General features: G+C 43.2%; 1 protein-coding gene across 2 annotated transcripts in view; it reads left to right on the forward strand.

Moving 5' to 3' along the window:
- The window catches only part of XPR1 (xenotropic and polytropic retrovirus receptor 1), a 227232-nt gene that overhangs the window by 142817 nt on the left and 66304 nt on the right, over positions 1 to 18111 (forward strand). For both annotated transcript variants that reach the window (XM_074961056.1, XM_074961057.1), the window contains exon 4: positions 15052 to 15275. In XM_074961056.1, coding sequence (XP_074817157.1) covers positions 15052 to 15275 — 224 coding nt within the window. The remainder of the gene's footprint in view (positions 1 to 15051; positions 15276 to 18111) is intronic.

Here is an 18111-nt window from a genome sequence, read left to right on the forward strand (position 1 = left end):
TCCTCAGCCAGCTCCTTGAGTATTCTGAGATGCATTTCATCAGGCCCTGGTGATTTGAAGACCTCTAACTCGTCTAAGTAATTTTTGCCTTGTTCTTCCCCTATATTAGACTCTGATCCTACCTCATTTTCACTGGTATTCACTATGTTAGATGTCTAAACACCACCAACCTTCTTGGTGAAAACCGAAACAAAGAAGTCATTAAGCACCTCTGCCATTTCCACATTTTCTGTTATTGTCTTCCCCCCCCTCAGTGAATAACGGGCCTACTATGTCCTTGGTCTTCATCTTACTTCTCATGTATTTGTAGAATGTTTTCTTGTTTCCTTTTATATCCCTAGCTAGTTTGATGTCATTTTGTCCCTACATACTTGTGTTGTTTGTTTATATTCATCCTTTGTAAATTGACCGAGTTTCCACTTCTTGTAGGACTCTCTTTTGAATTTTAGATCATTGAAGATCTCCTGATTAAGCCAGGGTGATCTCTTGCCATACTTCCTATCTTTCCTACGCTGTGGGATAGTTTGCTCTTGTGCCCTTAATAATGTCTCTTAGAAAAACTGCCAGCTGTCTTCAGTTGTTTTTCCCCTTAGACTTGCTTCCTGTGGGATTTTACCTACCGACTCCCTGAGTTTACTAAAGTCTGCCTTCTTGAAATCCATTGTCTTTATTCTGCTGTTCTCCCTCCTACCATTCCTTAGAATCATGAACTCTACCATTTCATGATCACTTTCACCCAAGTTGCCTTCCACTTTCAAATTCTCAACCAGTTCCTCCCTATTTGTCAAAATCAAATCTAGAACAGCCTCCCCCCCAAGTAGCTTTCTCCACCTTCTGAAATAAAAAATTGTCTCCAATACATTCTAAGAACTTGTTGGATAATCTGTGCCCTGCTGTGTTGTTTTCTCAACAGATGTCTGGGTAGTTGAAGTCCCCCCCCCCCCCATCACCACCAAGTCCTGTGCTTTGGATGATTTTGTTAGTTGTTTAAAAAAAAACTTCATCCACCTCTTCTTCCTGGTTTGGTGGTCTGTAGTAGACCCCGACCATGACATCACCCTTGTTTTTTTACCCCCTTTATCCTTACCCAGAGACTTTCAACAAGTCTGTCTCTTATTTCTATCTCTACCTTAGTCCGAGTGTATACATTTTTAATGTATAAGACAACACCTCCTCCCTTTTTTCCCTGCCCGTCCTTCCTGAGCAAGCTGTATCCTTCTATACCAATATTCCAGTCATACGTATTATCCCACCAAGTCTCCGTGATGCCATCTGTCATAATTATGTTTATTTACTAGAATTTTGAGTTCTTTCTGCTTATTCCCCATACTTCTTGCATTAGTATACAGAGATTTAAGATACTAATTTAATAGTGAGAAGTGTAAGGTCATGCATTTAGGGATTAATAAGAATTTTAGTTATAAGCTGGGGACACATCAATTGGAAGTAATGGAGGAGGAGAAGGACCTTGGAGTATTGGTTGACCACAGGATGACTATGAGCTGTCAATGTGATATGGCCGCGAAAAAAGCTAGTGTGGTCTTGGGATGCATCAGGCGAGGTATTTCCAATAGAGATAAGGAGTTTTAGTACCGTTATACAAGGCACTGGTGAGACCTCATCTGGAATACTGTGTGCAGTTTTGGTCTCCCACGTTTAAGAAGGTTTCAGAGTAACAGCCGTGTTAGTCTGTATTCGCAAAAAGAAAAGGAGTACTTGTGGCACCTTAGAGACTAACCAATTTATTTGAGCATGAGCTTTCGTGAGCTACAGCTCACTTCATCGGATGCATACTGTGGAAACTGCAGAAGACATTATATACACAGAGACCATGAAACAATACCTCCCCCCACCCCACTCTCCTGCTGGTAATAGCTTATCTAAAGTGATCATCAAGTTGGGCCATTTCCAGCACAAATCCAGGTTTTCTCACCCTCCCCCCCCCCCCCCACACACACACAAACTCTCTCTCCTGCTGGTAATAGCCCATCCAAAGTGACCACTCTCTTCTCAATGTGTATGATAATCAAGGTGGGCCATTTCCTGCACAAATCCAGGTTCTCTCACCCCCCTCCAAAAACCTTTGTTTAAGAAGGATGAATTCAAACTTGAACAGGTACAGAGGAGGATGATCCAAGGAATGGAAAACCTGTCTTATGAAAGGAGACTCAAGGGGCTTGGCTTGTTTAGCCTAACCAAAAGAAGGTGGAGGGGAGAGATGATTGCTCTCTATAAATATATCCGAGGGATAAATACCGGAGAGGGAGAGGAATTATTTAAGCTCAGTACCAATGTGGACACAAGAATAAATGGATATAAACTGGCCATCGGGAAGTTTAGACTTGAAATTAGATGAAGGTTTCCAACCATCAGAGGAGTGAAGTTCTGGAACAGCCTTCCAAGGGAAGCAGTGGGGGTAAAAGACCTATCTGGCTTCAAGATTAAACTCGATAAGTTTATGGAGGAGATGGTATGATGGGATAACATGATTTTGGCAATTAATTGATGTTTAACTATTCATGGTAAATAGGCCCAGTGGCCTATGATGGGATGTTAGATGGGGTGGGATCTGAGTTACTACAGAGAATTCTTTCCTGGGTCTCTGGCTGGTGTATCTTGCCCACATGCTCAGGGTTCAGCTGATCGCCATATTTGGGGTCGGGAAGGAATTTTCCTCCAGGGCAGATTGGAAGAGGCCCTGGAGGTTTTTCGCCTTCCTCTGTAGCATGGGGCAGGGGTCACTTGCTGGAGGATTCTCTGCCCCTTGAAGTCTTTAAACCATGATTTGAGGACTTCAGTAGCTCAGATGTAGGTGAGAGGTTTATTGCAGGAGTGGGTGGGTGAGATTCTGTGGCCTGCATTGTCCAGGAGGTCAGACTAGATGATCATAATGGTCCCTTCTGACCTTAATGTCTATGAATCTATGATTTGATTTCTCCTTCCCTCCCCCTCTCCCCCCAGTTCTGTCTTGTCTCTCCCTTATTTCTGCTATAACAGCCCATGCTCCCCCCAGATTCTGACCCTTCTTCCAGTTTTTTTACTTTCCTGTGTGCTTTGGTCACCTGCCCCCGTTGAACCTACTTTAAAGCCCTCCTCACTAGGTTAGCCAGTCTGTAGCCAAATATGCTCTTCCCCTTCCTCGATAGGTGGACCCCGTCTTAGTTTAGCAGTCCTTCTTTCTGGAACAGCATCCCATGGTCAAGGAAGCCTGAAGCCCTCCTGGCAACACCATCCTCACAGCCAGGCATTCACCTCCAGGATGCATCTGTCTCTGCCGAATCCCCTACCCTTGACAAGAAGGACTGAAGAGAACACCCCTGCAGTGCCAACTCCCTCACCCTTACTCACAGAGCCGTGTAGTCACTTCTGATCTGCTGAGGGTCATACCTACATAAGCTGATGATATTAAACACTTCCAGGAGCTGTTTCACAGGAAAGCAGACTCCCTCCAGATTCCTTTGGAGGAAGTGAAAGAGCAGCATAAACTGTTCAACATCCTGCATGCATCCTTATCCTCCAAATAGCCCTCCTGGTCAATGAGGCCCTTTTTGACCCCACCAAGGTGCTCTGGCAGACCCCAGCATCCATACCAGCAATGTGGAAGCGGGCAGACAAAAATAATTATGTCCCTGCTAAGGACATGGAATTTCTTTTCTCTCTCCCCACTCCAATTATTTTAGTTGTCAATGCTGTGCATGAAAAGGGATGCCAATAACTTAGATTCACCCCTTATGACAGGTCTTGGACGCAATTAGACCTATTAGGTTGCAAGGCTTATTCATCCACTATGCTTCAATTCCTCATATCCAACCTATGAGGCGCTCATGGCCAAATACAACTGTCATTTATCCAAAAATATCGGAACTCTGCCAAGACCTTCCTGATGACAAAAAGGAGCAGCTTCAGGCACTTGTATCTGAGGCACACCTCTTCATCCTTGCAGCTTTGCAAGCTTCCTTGTATTCCATGGATACTGCTGCCCGTTCCATCACAACTGCCATGATCATGAGATGGGCATCCTGGCTGCACCTCTCAGGCATCCCTAAGGTGGTACAAACCACTGTTGAGGACCTACCCTTTGAGGGCCAAAAATTATTTGCGGAGTGCTCTGATAAATCCCTAAACTCCCTGAAGGAGACTCAGGCAACTCTCTGCTCTCTCAGCATTTATATACCAGCGCCAAAGAGACAAACAGAAATATCAACCTCCCCCGCAATCCCAACTACCATTTCACTCCTCATCGAAAGTACGACACCCAGTGCCTTCGACAGAAGCCTCCTACCAAATGCAGACGTGTGACTCCTCAAGGAGCTACCTCTCTCACGCCTTCAGCCAAACAACAATTTTGAAGGTGTGGTCGAGGCCCCCGAGAAGCCTCCCCCTGTTCCAGTTACAACCACCATCTCCAACATCACGCCAGTGTGGTGACCATTTAGCCCCTTCTTTCTATCATGGCAGCTGATTATCTCTGACTAGTGCGTTCTAGAGATAGTCAAGGAAGGATACTCCATCCCATTCCTATTATCCCACCAAACCATCCTCCCTCCCCATCCCTCTTCAGAGACGCTTCTCATGAATGTATTCTACAAGAAATAAACCACCTTCTACAATTGGGAGTGATAGAGCTAGCCCCAGTTCAGGGAAGGGTTTTCACTCCCATTATTTTCAGATCCAAATAAATCCATCTGGTGGAGACCAATCCTAGACCTTCGAAACCTAAACAAGTTTGTCAAACTGCAACACTTCAAGATGGTTACCCTCTCCACCATTATCCCAGCACTAGAACAGTGGGACTGGTTCTCGGTCCTCAACCTCCAAGACACGTATTTGCATATTGCAATACATCCTGCCCACAGACAGTTCCTCAGATTCATCATGGAAACTGATCACTATCAATAAAAAGTACTGCTCTTCAGACTTTCTACAGCCGCTCAGGAGTTCTCCGAAGTCCTCGTGGTAGTGGCTGCCAAACTATGTAAAGAAGTAGTCATCATATTTCCATACTTGGACGACTGTTTCATCAAGGTGCCATCTGAAACAGATTCCCTTAACGCCACACAAATGACAGTGGACCCTTTCTCGAGCCTCGGCCTTCACATAAACCTGGAAAAATCTACGCTAACGCTGGTGCAACACCTGGAATTTATTGGGGCACAGTTGGATGCCATACGAGCAATGTTCCCTTTAATTTTTTTCATCCATGTGTGGAATGAATGTTATGTGCACCAATATTGAGGTACTGTGCAGATGTGAGTCACCAGTAGAAACAAAAAACCTAAATTATAATATACATTTTTAAAAAGTTTCCAAATGTATGGAGGAAGACCACCTCATTAGAGGCAACAAAAAATGACAGAGAATTCCAATACAAGTCCATGAGTTAAAGGATAATGTGTTAGGTATGGTGACAGAATGTTGAAGTTAATCTTAGCGGACTCCTGTTTTTTAATGTTTGAGTTTTTTGTTTTTAAATATGTCTAACCATTTGTTTCTTGGACCAGCACTTAACAGTCTTAACTGTTAGCAAATTAAGTCTCTTCTTCAAGTGCTTGCTCATGTCCATTCCACGTTCGGTGTGAATGCACTGCGTGCACCATTGCCAGAGACTTTTCTCACTGGTATCTGTTGGGCCAGCTCTAGTGCCCTCTGGTGCTGCATGCTTATATGCTGATATAAGGGGTACTGCCAGCCCCACACCTCCTGAGTTCCTTTTTGCCATCCATGACGGTTGTTGGAACAACTCTTCTTGCTTTGGCAAGGCATTTTCCAGTGGTTTTCTTCTCTGTATCTTAGTGTATTATATTCTTAGTATAATTGTAGTGTAAATATTGTGAATAGTACTTGTGTAGATAGTTGGATCCCCTCCTTTATCATAGAGGGGTTCCCTTCTCCCCTGGTTCCGGGCATGCCCAGGGCTTCAAACCTTGTGCCTCCTGTGGCAAGCCTATGCCTCTGAGTGACGCACGCTCTAGTTGTCTGAAGTGTCTGGGAGAGGCTTATGTAAGATTTATGTCAGATTTGTTGGGACTTTAAGCCTTATTCAAAGAAAGACAAAGAGGTTAGACTGAGGGCTATCCTCATGGAAACTGCTTTTAGACAGGTGTTAGAGCCAAGCCACTCAGATTTGGCTCTGAGCACTTCAGCCTTCGTGCGAAGCGCCCCTTTGGCACTGTGCATTTCCTGGCATGGTTCTCCATCTCTGGTGCTGAGGAAAAAACACAAAAAGCAGTGCTCTGAGAGAGTTTGCTCTCCGGTGCTGAAGAAAGGAAAAGAAGTGGAAGGCAGTAGAGTGTGACCTGTGTTGGGTCACTCCTCAACCCCATGTCCCAAGGTGGCACCGTCAACTCCGCCCAGAGGGATGTTGAGTCTGGTGCGGGACCCCCTGCCGGCACCAGGAAGTCATCGCAGCACCAGCGGAATTATGGTGCCTTCTACCCCAAGGGCTTTGCAGCAGCCAGGGACTTAATACTGCTCCTAGTACCACCGACTCTGAGACAACCGCCAGCTATGATGAGCATGACCGGGAGAGAGCAATGTGCTCAGAGTTCCTTCCCAGCTCTGGGACCTTCAGTACCTTACAGGTGTAAGCCGACCTTACTTTTACGAGATCATTCCTGGTCTGGCATCAATTCCCAGACCCTCACCACCAAACAGCAGAAGTGAGGGGTACCGCTCCCACATCGTCACCTCGGGAGGACTCCTCGTCGGATTCTGAAGTGAAGCCCTAAACCCATCCCAAGGGCTGCCACCAATACCCATATTACGTGTGGGTCCCTCTGCTGGTAACTGACCAGATGGAACCCATGGGGGTTTCCCCTAGTACAGGGTCTGTCGTCCCACCAGTCATACTCCATTGCTTCTGAGAGGCGGACTCCCACACCGCTTGGCACTGGACCCTGACTCTGGTACTAATACACAAGATGTGGGCCCCATGAAGGCTGAAGAAGAGAAGAAGCCCCTCCTCCTGGTACAGGCGTCTTCCTCCTCTTCCCTGTTGTTTTTGGACTGATTTTCCCATTTCAGCCTGGTATGGTTCTTCATTACACTGGACAGCTGGGTACTAAATAATAGTGGTGAATGGTTATACCCTTCAGTTTTCATCTATTCCTGCCTTCCATTCTCCATCTCTGTCCATCTTCAGGGACCCTTCTCATGAGCAACTCCTAGCCCAGGAGATGCAAACCCTCAAATGGGCTGGGTCTGTGGAAGAGGTGCCTCAAAACTTGAGAGGGAAGGGGTTTTACTCCCTATATTTTTCTAATCCCAAAGGGGGTCTTCGCCTCATCCTGGACATGCGTCGCCTCAACAGATATCTCAATAAACTGAGGTTCCACATGGTCTCCCTGGCCTCCATTATCCCCTCCCTGGATCCAGGTGACTGGTACACTACCCTCAACTTGAAGGATGCCTACTTTCATATCTCCATCTTCCATGGCCACAGAAGATTCCTTAAGTTTATAGTAAACCAGACTCATTATCAATTCACCATTCTCTCTTTTGGCCTGTCCGCAGCCCCCCGGTTTTTACAAAATGCATGGTGGTGGTAGTGTTCTGCCTCAAACGACAAGGCATTCAAACCTACCCATACCTCAATGACTGACTGATCGAGGGTCACTCAGAGGCTCTAGTAAAGATCATCACCCTGGTCCAAACCACCTTCCAAGCACTGAGCCAGTTGATAATGAACAAATGTTAACTCTCATTCCAGTACAGAGAATACAGTTTATTAGGGCAGTGCTAGACTCAACATAGGCCAGAGCCTTCCTTCTAGAGGCTTGATTCCAGACAATGTCAGACCTGATATCCAGGGTCAGGGCTCACCTAATCACAAAAACACGGATTTGCTGCAAGCTCCTGGGACACTTGGCTACATGCACTTACATAGTATGGCACGCAGGGCTGTGCCTCAGGCTCATGCAGAAGTGGTTAGCTCACTGAACAGGCACCACTTGGACTCAGTGCTTAGTGTTCCAGTCCCCGGTCCTCGCCTCCCTCGACTGGTGGAAGGACCTCCGATCGGCAGTGGGGTGCCCCCTTTGTTGCCCACCCACTCCCGCCCAGCTGTCAGTGTCCCTAGTGTTGGACGCTTCAGACCTGGGTTGGGGAGGCCATCTTGATCCCCTCAGGACAGGAAGAGCTCCTCCTGCACATAAATGACAGGGAGTTCAGAGCGGTCCACTTAGCTTGCCAAGTGTTTCTCCCCCAGATCACAGGCGAAGTAGTACAAGTACCGATGGACAACACAGCGGCCATGTTCTACATCAGAAAGCAGGGAGGAGCATGCTCCTCTGCCCTGTGTCAGGAGGCCCTCCGTCTGGGAATTCTGTATGCAGCACTCCATCCACCTTGAGGCTTCCTATCTTCTGGGAGCCCGGAATGCCCTGGCCAGTCAGTCAGCAGATGTTTCTCCTCTTATCATGAGTGGTCACCCAGAGGTCACCAGGTTCATCTCTCCAGGGAGACCTGTATGCAACCAAGCAGAACAAGAAATGCCATCAGTTTTGCTTGCTGCACCTGCACAGCCTGGGCTCACTTTCAGATGCCTTGCTGCTTCAATGGACAGAGCTCCCATTCTACACATTTCCTTCAGTTCCTCTGGTTCACGGGGTCCTTCTGAAAATCAAGTGGGACGAGGCGAGAGTTATTCTTATGGCCCCGGGGTGGCCGCCCTCAGCACTGGTTTGGCACACTGCTAGACTTATCAGTAGTACCTCTGCTGTTGCTCCCGCTCTGCCTGGACCTGATCTCACAGGAGCAGGGCTGTTTACTCCACCCAAACTTTGGGACCCTTCACCTGACTGCATGGAAGCTCCATGGCTGAACTTGGAGGAGTAAGCCTGTTTGGAACAAGTTCACAAGGTCTTGCTGGGGAGTAGGAAGCCATCTATTAGGGCTGCTTATCTTGCCATGTGGAAGAGTTTCTCAATATGGTCATCCCAATGAGGCCTCTCTCTGACTTGGTCTTCCCTTCAATCTGTTCTGGATTAACTGCTCCATCTAAAATAGTAAGGCTTGGCCTTCACATCTATCAAGATGCACTTAGCAGCAATTTTGGCCTTCCACCCACCAGTGGGTGATAGGTCAGTTTTCTCTCACGATATGACAATTCACTTTCTTAAAGGGTTGGAGAGGTTTTATCCATGACAGTTAAACCTAGTCCTATCAAAACTCGCAGGCCATCCCTTTGAGCTGCTAGCATTGTGCCCCCTCTGCTGCTTCTCTCCTGGAAGGTCACTTTTCTGATAGGGATTACTACAGCCAGAAGGGTTTCCGGAATCAGGGCCCTTGCATCAGAACCACCGTATAAGGTGGTGGTCAAGAACAAGATCCAACTGTGTCCCCATCCGGCCTTCCTGCCAAAGGTTGTCTCGCAGTTCCTTAGCAACCAAGCCATTTTCCTGCCAGTTTTCTTCCCAAAGCCGCACAAGAATTCAGAAGAGTGGTGGCTTCGCTCACTGGATTTAGGTCCGCCCGCCCTTCTATATCGAGAGGACTAAACTGTTCCACACATCCACTACTCTTTATGGCAATAGCAGAGAGGATGAAAGCCCTACCTGGTTTCACCTCAGAGAATCTCATCCTATAATCTCCTATATTCGAGCATGCTACGAGCCGGTGAACATTCCACCTCCGGCCATCTTGACTGCTCATTCCACAAGAGCTCAGGCCTCTTCAGCAGCATTTCTGGCCCAGATCCCAATCCAAGACATCTGCGGAGGCACAACTTGGTCATCTGTGCATAACTTTTCTTCCCACTATGCCATCACCCAACAGGCTTGAGATGACGCCTGGTTTGGGAGAGCAGTGTTGCAATCTGCATGTCCATGAACTCCAAGCCCACCTTCTTGGGTACTGCTTGCGAGTCACCTAAAATGGAATGGACATGAGCAAGCACTCAAAGAATCAATAACGGTTACTAACCTTTCTGTAACATTTTTTCTTCAAGATGTTTTGCTCTTGTCCATTCCACAACCCACCCTTCTACCTCTCTGTTGGAGTTATCCGGCAAGAAGGAACTGAGGGGGTGCAGTGCCATCAGTGCCCCTTATACCGTCGGCACATAAGGGTTTGACACTAGAGGGTGCTAGAGTCAGCCTGGCGAATACCACTGAGGATAAATTTCCAGCAATGGTGCACATGCACGCCTACCGTGGAACGGACATGAGCAAAACACCTTGAAGAACAACAGTTATGGATAGGTTAGTAACCGTTTCTTTTCATATGATAATAGTTGAAAGGCTTTATTACTGAGTTAAGGAAAATTGGGCTTTAACTTAGTAGGTAAAAAAAAATGGATGCAGAATTTAAAACATGGAACAAATAGAGATTTCTAAATAATAGACTGTATAAATTGGGAGTAGAACCCATGCCAGGTACACCCATGTTTAGTTTGCCAGCTTCAGTTCTGAACAAATTTTAAATACTGTGAACACATTTTTTAATCATGTTAGTAGAAACTGTGTTGTAGAGTACCCACTTAAATGTAAATGGCATAATTTCTGAACATAAATATGGGTATATGATTGGGCACTGTGTGTACCCTAGGTAACATTTTCGAACAGTTAAAACAGCTCATGTAGACAGGGCCTAAGTCTAGCTCTGTGAACAGAAGTGAAATGGGGCATGTTTTTACTGCTGACTCTTTGATGTAGTGGCCTTCAGGATCCTTGTTTGGAGTGATAGATCAGGGGAACATTCTGTCTTTAACCCATGAAATTTATACTCATGTTTTCCCAGTTTTGCACAAGACGATAAACTTTTGTCTTCAGAGAATGCTTCTTGATCACTCTCTAGAGGAGGATTTGTTGGCTTGCTCTTTACTGCAGACATCTTACCCACGGGCTGGTTGCTGGCCCCTCTCCCCCCCCCCCCCTTTTCTGTTTGTATAGAATATCTAGTTGCATAGTCAGCGACACACATACAGATGGATAGCAGTCAACCTGTCTTGTTGAGAGCTCTTGTGCCAAGTCTGGAAGTAATGGGTGAGTCTAAGAATGTGATTGATGGAGACGGAATTTGGCAATTGCCCCAGAAGTTATCACTTTTTTTTCCCTTCAACCTTTGCCACTGAAAATTCACTTTGGTTCTGCAGTGAGTGGACACCAGGGCATGTAGTGTGCAGTAAACTCCTGGAGGCTGTTTTCAGTTTCTAAATATGTGCTTTTTCTGACCCTCTGTGTAGCAAATTGTTTAAAAGTCACTAAAAGCAACAAAAGGAGTACTTGTGGCACCTTAGAGACTAACCAGTTTATTTGAGCATGAGCTTTCGTGAGCTACAGCTCACTTCATCGGATGCATAGCATATCGTGGAAACTGCAGAAGACATTATATACACACAGAGACAAAACTTCCTCCCACCCCACTGTCCTGCTGCTAACAGCTTATCTCAGCAGGACAGTGGGGTGGGAGGAAGTTTTGTTTCATGGTCTCTGTGTGTATATAATGTCTTCTGCAGTTTCCACGATATGCTATGCATCCGATGAAGTGAGCTGTAGCTCACGAAAGCTCATGCTCAAATAAACTGGTTAGTCTCTAAGGTGCCACAAGTACTCCTTTTCTTTTTTCTTTTTACGAATACAGACTAACACGGCTGTTACTCTAAAAGCAACAAAGTTGAAGTCATATTGTGTGTTGCAAAAGAGCATGCAGTTCCACCAAGGACTTTGGCAAGGCTTGCTGTAGGTTAAAAAATGTATTTCTTTTCTGCTTTGCATGTGCCTTAAGCAATTCTGTAGATGATTTAAAAAGCAATAGCAACATAATATATTTGCTGTATTTTCATTCTGTACATGTCAAAATAATAAAATGGTATTTAATAAGGTGTAAGATTCATTGATGGGTTATTTAAATCCCTACAGCCTTCCATGGGCTCCCAGAATAAAAATGCAAAGAGGCTAGATATTGTCTTCAACAAAGCAGAATTTTCCAACCACTTTTAAGTGACTTGCAAAGGATTTTTGAGAAATTGGGCTTTTGCTCTTTTTTGTTTCTTTATTACATATATAAAGAAAGAAGGCTTGTAATGTCAGCTCTTCAGGGGGGTTTCCTGCCTTTTTTTTTAACCTTAAATAGTATACAATTTCGGAGGACCACTGGGTGATCTGAGGTGTGTGTTTAAATTAAGATGTTAGAACTCACATTAAAAGGGGTTTTTTATATTTAACAAAGGCATTTTTATTCAAAATGGTGTTTAGTCATTTAAGTACAATAGGTGTTAACAAGAATAAACAGCTTTAATAAGAGTCTGACTTAAAATTCCTTCCTCCTAATAGCTCAGTTTACCCTTTCTTGGCTCTTGTGATGTACCTCAGCTGTCACTGGACTTGTCTTCCCTAGTTTTATTTTAACTTGGAGCAAACATTTTAAGATGTGGCGTTTTAGATGACATTTAGCCTTTTACAAACTTGTTAACTACTTTGAGTTAATTGGCAATCAATTAGATATTGGTAACAGCTCTAGTGTGGACATCCAAGAGCTCTAGGAACAGCAGTTTTTTCAGAAAGATAATGCTCAAGTTTCTTTACTGTGACTTTAGCCTTTGCAAAGTCCTAATCACTGAAACTGTTCCACGAGACAGTTGGGTAGATCCAGGATGTCCCCCTTGTATTCTGAGTAGAGATTTTTTTCATTATATTTCACTGATAAGATTACTCAAATATGGACAGGGTTGGCAGTTTCTGTGATATGAGTATTTTAGTGGTCTTTTCAGAAAAGTATTATGATTTCTCATGGCACATAGTTCTGGGCTTTTCAATACTAGAAAGGTGTTTAAAGAGGGGAGGCATTTCAAAGGAACTATAAAAGTGAGTGAGGGGGCTAGTGGGATTGAGTGAAGCAAGATTTAGAATAGCTACAATAACTGAAACTGAGTAAAGGCAGAAATTACACTCCAAAGATTTGAAGATTAATGCAGAGAGAAACTTTGCATGGTACAGGAGGGGGTATAACATTAATATTAAAGAGAAAATTTAGGTTGAATATTAGAAAAAACGGACCGATAGCTAATGGATTGTGGAATAGCCTCATAGCAGATGCCTAATTATACAATCACTTAAGGGGGCACAATTAACATGAAAATAATATTTCCATCTCAAATTTGTGTACTTACTGTTACAAATCACATATTATATTACTACAGTTGTAAGAGACAACAGGTGAAAATCCTGTTGTAGTTTGTGCATTTGTCTGCACTTTGTCTGCCATCGATTTCAGTGTTTTGTTGAGGATACATACCAATCCCCTGGCTCTGCAATATTTACCAGTAACAGGTGCAGAAAAGTTGAAACTGAGTGAGTAAAGAAGTAAGTCATTGGTGGGTGGTTGCACAGAAACAAGGGGGGAAAGCGACTTTATTTAGTGGTGGTGCTTTGACGCTTGCCAAAAGACTCTTCTAAAAATAGGCCAAGGACCAGTTTTTAAAAGGATTTTTAAAAAATTCAGGACAAACTAAGTACAGGTTGTTTCTTTAGAAAATTCATTTTTAAAAAGCCTATTTAAAAAAAATTCAAGTTGACTGTCCCTTTAAAGCTAAACTGGCAAAACACTGAGTAATGTGGTACAGAGTGTGAACCTGAATTGCCAGGAAGGGAGAACTAGGTGACCACATAACTGACTCTTTTCAGTTTCTGGTTTGTCCGATTGTAGACTGTTTGTATTTTTAAACTATTGCATGTGTTGGTATCATAACCTCTCATTGCAGTAGAATCCACATTTGTCTGTTGCATGTAACTTGACAAAAGTAAAATTTCTCTTCGGAGCTCTTCCATACATCAGATTAATTTAACCCCATTGTTTTTTCTTTGATTTCTTTATGACCACATTAAACATTACATTTTCCAGTCCAACAACAGGTGCAAAGAAACCCAAAGTGCCTTACCAACTGATATCAGGTTTCATAATACTAGCTAACAAGCTTTTGTTCTTGTTATGAGTGTTACTTAATGCCTTCTTGGGATGTGAGAACCAATAAGCAAAAGCATCTTACTCTGCCCCCCTAAGGATGTTTGATGTCACTCTCTTGACAAGAGAAAATGTGAAAGTTCAACCACTGGTATCATATAAATCAGTTTGGTATTTTATGCCATATCTTGCTTTGCATGTCGGGCGTGCTGGCATGATCCTGTAACCCCAGCTACTTGGGAGGCTGAGACTGACAGATTGCTCAGGGGTTCTGGGCTGCGGTACACTATGTCAGTTTGGGGGTCTGGTGCCACTGACAGCCTGGCCAGTGCGTGGCTGAAGGACTGGCTAGAACAACACAAATGACATGTTGTGACTGGCACTCTCTCTGTGAGAGCTGATGAACTGATCGATCAAGGTGATCTTGCTTTGCAGGAAGGATAGGAAGATCGATTGCTGCCTGCCTCCAGCTATGATACTGGAATAACACCATGTCAGGAGTTTTGACTGATAGGAGCTATAAATAATGCACACACTTATGGGTAGAGGTCAGGAGAGGCTATGTCAGCTGTGATTCCTTTGTCAATGGCAAATATTTGTGTTCCTGGAGGGAGCATTGTCTAGAAGTTAAAGCACAGGACTGGAAGTCAGGAGACCTGGGTACCATTCCTAGTTCTGTTACTGCTGTGATGCATAATCGAGGGAAAGTCATTTAACTTCTCTGTTGGCCCACTTGTAAAAAGTGGGTAATATTTACCAGTTTCTTGGGATATTTGAGTTTTAATTGATTATAAAATACTTGTAAAATGATCGGAAAGAAATGCAACCTTATTTATTTCTATTTTTAATGAATTTTAGGGATTAGTGGTGTAAGGGCTTCTCTACACAGCAAGTTACTGCGCAACAAGCCAGCATGTGACTCTACAGAGTGACAAGCCTAGTGCACTGTAGAGTCACTTCCTGGCTTGCCATGCCATAACTTCTCATGTGCACAAGCCCTAAGTCACACAGTTAATGCTTCCACTCAGCACCCTGTCCCCCGCAAAAGCACTTGGCGATATACACAATGTTAATAAGTTATTTCAGCCTTCATAGACAAGTTGCTACCCGCTCCATTTGTGGTATTTGACACTTTCTTTTCCTTGCTAACAGAAAAGCTTGCCGAAGCTCAGCGCAGGTCCGCTACCCTTCAGAATGAACTACAGTCATCTTTGGATGTACAGAAAGAAACTAGTGGTCTTACCACAGTGCGGCAGCGCAGAAAGGCAGTCTTCCACCTGTCCCATGAGGAGCGTGTTCAGCATAGGAACATCAGAGACCTAAAACTGGCCTTCAGTGAGTTCTACCTCAGCCTCATCTTACTGCAGAACTATCAGGTATGAAGAAAAGAATGGCACAGTTTTTCCATGGGCCCTAAGTGCTCATACCATTCTTAGTCATTGGATTTCTTCATCTTGTTGCAGTCAGATGCCAGAACATTGAGACTGAGAAAGGGAGAGTAAATAGGTCACTACTATAACTTTGAGGCCATATACTTGTTCATGTTCTGTTCTGTGTAAAGCCAGATTTGAGAGTCTGGAAAGAAACTGTTATACCTTAAAATTTGGAAAGAAGCATGAGGCTGTTTATACATTCAGTTTCTTCTTTGTGTTACCATAGTAGTGTCGTTCACCTCATTGTAGCTGACTGCATCAACATTTTCTCTTTTAAAACCCGCGTTTTCAGGAGTTTCTAACTTTTCTGTTAAATTCTGTGGGATGCAGCTTGGCATAAAAATTGTTAGCCTGGAGGCAAGTATAAAAATTAAATATTAGGCATATTTAGATTTGTAGCACTGAAAAATGGGATTGTAATGGTTGTAAAGACTGAGTTGTGTTCCAATAATTTAATTTAATTGATGGGTTTTTTTACTGTACCTCGTTGTACAATAATGGCTCATAGTGTGCACTAATTTGTTTTTGACATTTAATATTTCAAAAATTGTTTCTTCAAGTGTCATATTGTATGTAATGTGTGTGACACTGAAAATTTCATAACCAATTTTTTTTTAGCTTGTGAATTTAACTAGCTATTCAAACTTGGGTGCCTAAAAGAAAGCACCTACATCCTTCTATAGTCACCTAAATAATTTATGCTAGGGAATTTTACCAAACCGAATCCCGCCATTGGGAATTAATTTGTGAAGTTCCATAGTATAGACAAGGGTTTAGTAGTTTGATTTTTCAGAGGATTTGCAGCTCCCCTAGAGTTCAGTGGGTTTGCTGGTACTCAGTATTTCCCAAATTAGATAATGTATTTAGATCCCTAAACATGGATTTAATTGCTTTACTTTAGGTTCCCAGGTTGGAAAATCTTGGTCCAGCTAGTGTTAAAGCAAGTTGCAAATTGGCCTGTAAGCTGATACAGGCTTCTAGTACTACTGGAAGCACTCAGTTACTTACAGCAATGGCAGCTAGTTCACAACCCTGAAGTAGACAGAGTAACCTCAGATCTTTGCTCACTTCCTGGTGAAGCCAGGTTGGCCAGTTTTTCCTTTTATTTCTTTTTAAAAAAGAATACTAGGCTCTTGGACTTTATTATCAGGAATCTCTTCTGTGGCCTGGTAAGATGAGGACAGTGCAAATGATTCCTTTAGATACCATGACGAAGGAAGGAAGGAGTCACTGATGATAGAGACCAACTAGTAAATGTGCCAGAGAGAAGATAATTTTATATTCGCTAAACATTGGTATAAACTCTGAGCCTATTTGGATTTGGAAGTCTCCACTTATGCAGACCCATTTGCATCCAAAACTGGCAGGGCGTCTTTGAGGGTTTTACACTAAGTTGGAAAGTGAGAAAAACAGATGAAGTTGTTCTAAAACAAAGGACAAAGAGTTACATGTGTGAAAAAGTGTCTGAACACAAACGCAGGCAATGTGGAAAGCACTAGATGAGTTAATAAATTACGGCAGTTATCTGCTTAGGCATAAATGAAACCAGGTGGGAAGAATCTCATAATTGGAATGTTAATGTAGATTGTACTAATCTGCATAGAAGAAATAGAACGTGAAGTGAAGGAGGGTGGCATTATGTCAAATATATTTACAATTCTCTCAAGCTACAGTTTGTGTAGAGGTGAAGCTTTTTGAGTTGGGTTACAAAGAAGAAAAAATTAAGATGAAACAGTAGATATCTTTTACAGACTGCAGTAGAACAACAAAAAATTCATGCACCAGTTCTAAAGCTACTTAAAACTGCAGGATACATACCCATGGAGTCATTTTAACTGCCCAGTTATGTGTGGGTGTCAGCCAAACATTTATCATCATCAAAGATTCCTCAATTAAAAAACAAGGTTGTGACCCAAATAGTAAAACTACCACTTAGATCTCACTAATAGAGGAACAGATATAAGAATGTGAACATAAAAGGGGAAATCTTGGAATTAGTAACCACAAACTGATGAATTCATCATAGAAAGCAGTGGCTTTACACAGTGCAGCAGCACAAAGATAATGGGTTTCTGAAAAGAGCAAACTGAGAAAAGAACCTAGTGAGCAAGATATAATAGGAGGGAGTATTAAAATCCACTGTTACGGTGGAAGAATGACAAGGCTAAAAACATCAATATATCCTAGTTCAACCTACATGTATTTGACCTGCATGAGATCCTGAATTTTCTAATTAACAGACATTTACGTACAAGCAAGCACTTTCTCTCTGAGCCCGTTCTCTCCTGCTACGTGATTTTGCATAATATTGCATAATGTAAGTTGTCACTGTGGTTTTGTGGTATTAGTCATTTATATGTTGGCAAACTGATATTTAATTTAGGCTTATGGACTTCACTTTAGTATCTAATAGAAATAGAAGCTGAGTTTGGAGGAGAGAGCTTCTATTCAAAAACAGGATTATCTTCAGTAGTAAGAAAAATACAGAATTTCAGGCTAAGTAAATTATTTCTGAGTTTTTGCTTTTGTATTTGTGTCACTTCAAAAGTCCTTCATTGAAACTACCATTTAAGTGTTTAACTTCTTTAGCGCACAGCTTTGGAATCATGGAACTTGTACTGTCAGAAGAGGAAGCTCCACTGTAAGAAGAACTCTAGGATACATGTTGTAAAAAATATTGGGCTGTTCTTCCTGAGATATGCGGATTACTCACACCAGCAAATAACATTAGTCAGTTCAGGGCAACAGTAAAATCTGTGACCAAAATTATCATTTTGTT

This window comes from Natator depressus, chromosome 8 (genome assembly GCF_965152275.1).
Source record: "Natator depressus isolate rNatDep1 chromosome 8, rNatDep2.hap1, whole genome shotgun sequence".
NCBI classification, from domain to species: Eukaryota; Metazoa; Chordata; order Testudines; family Cheloniidae; genus Natator; species Natator depressus.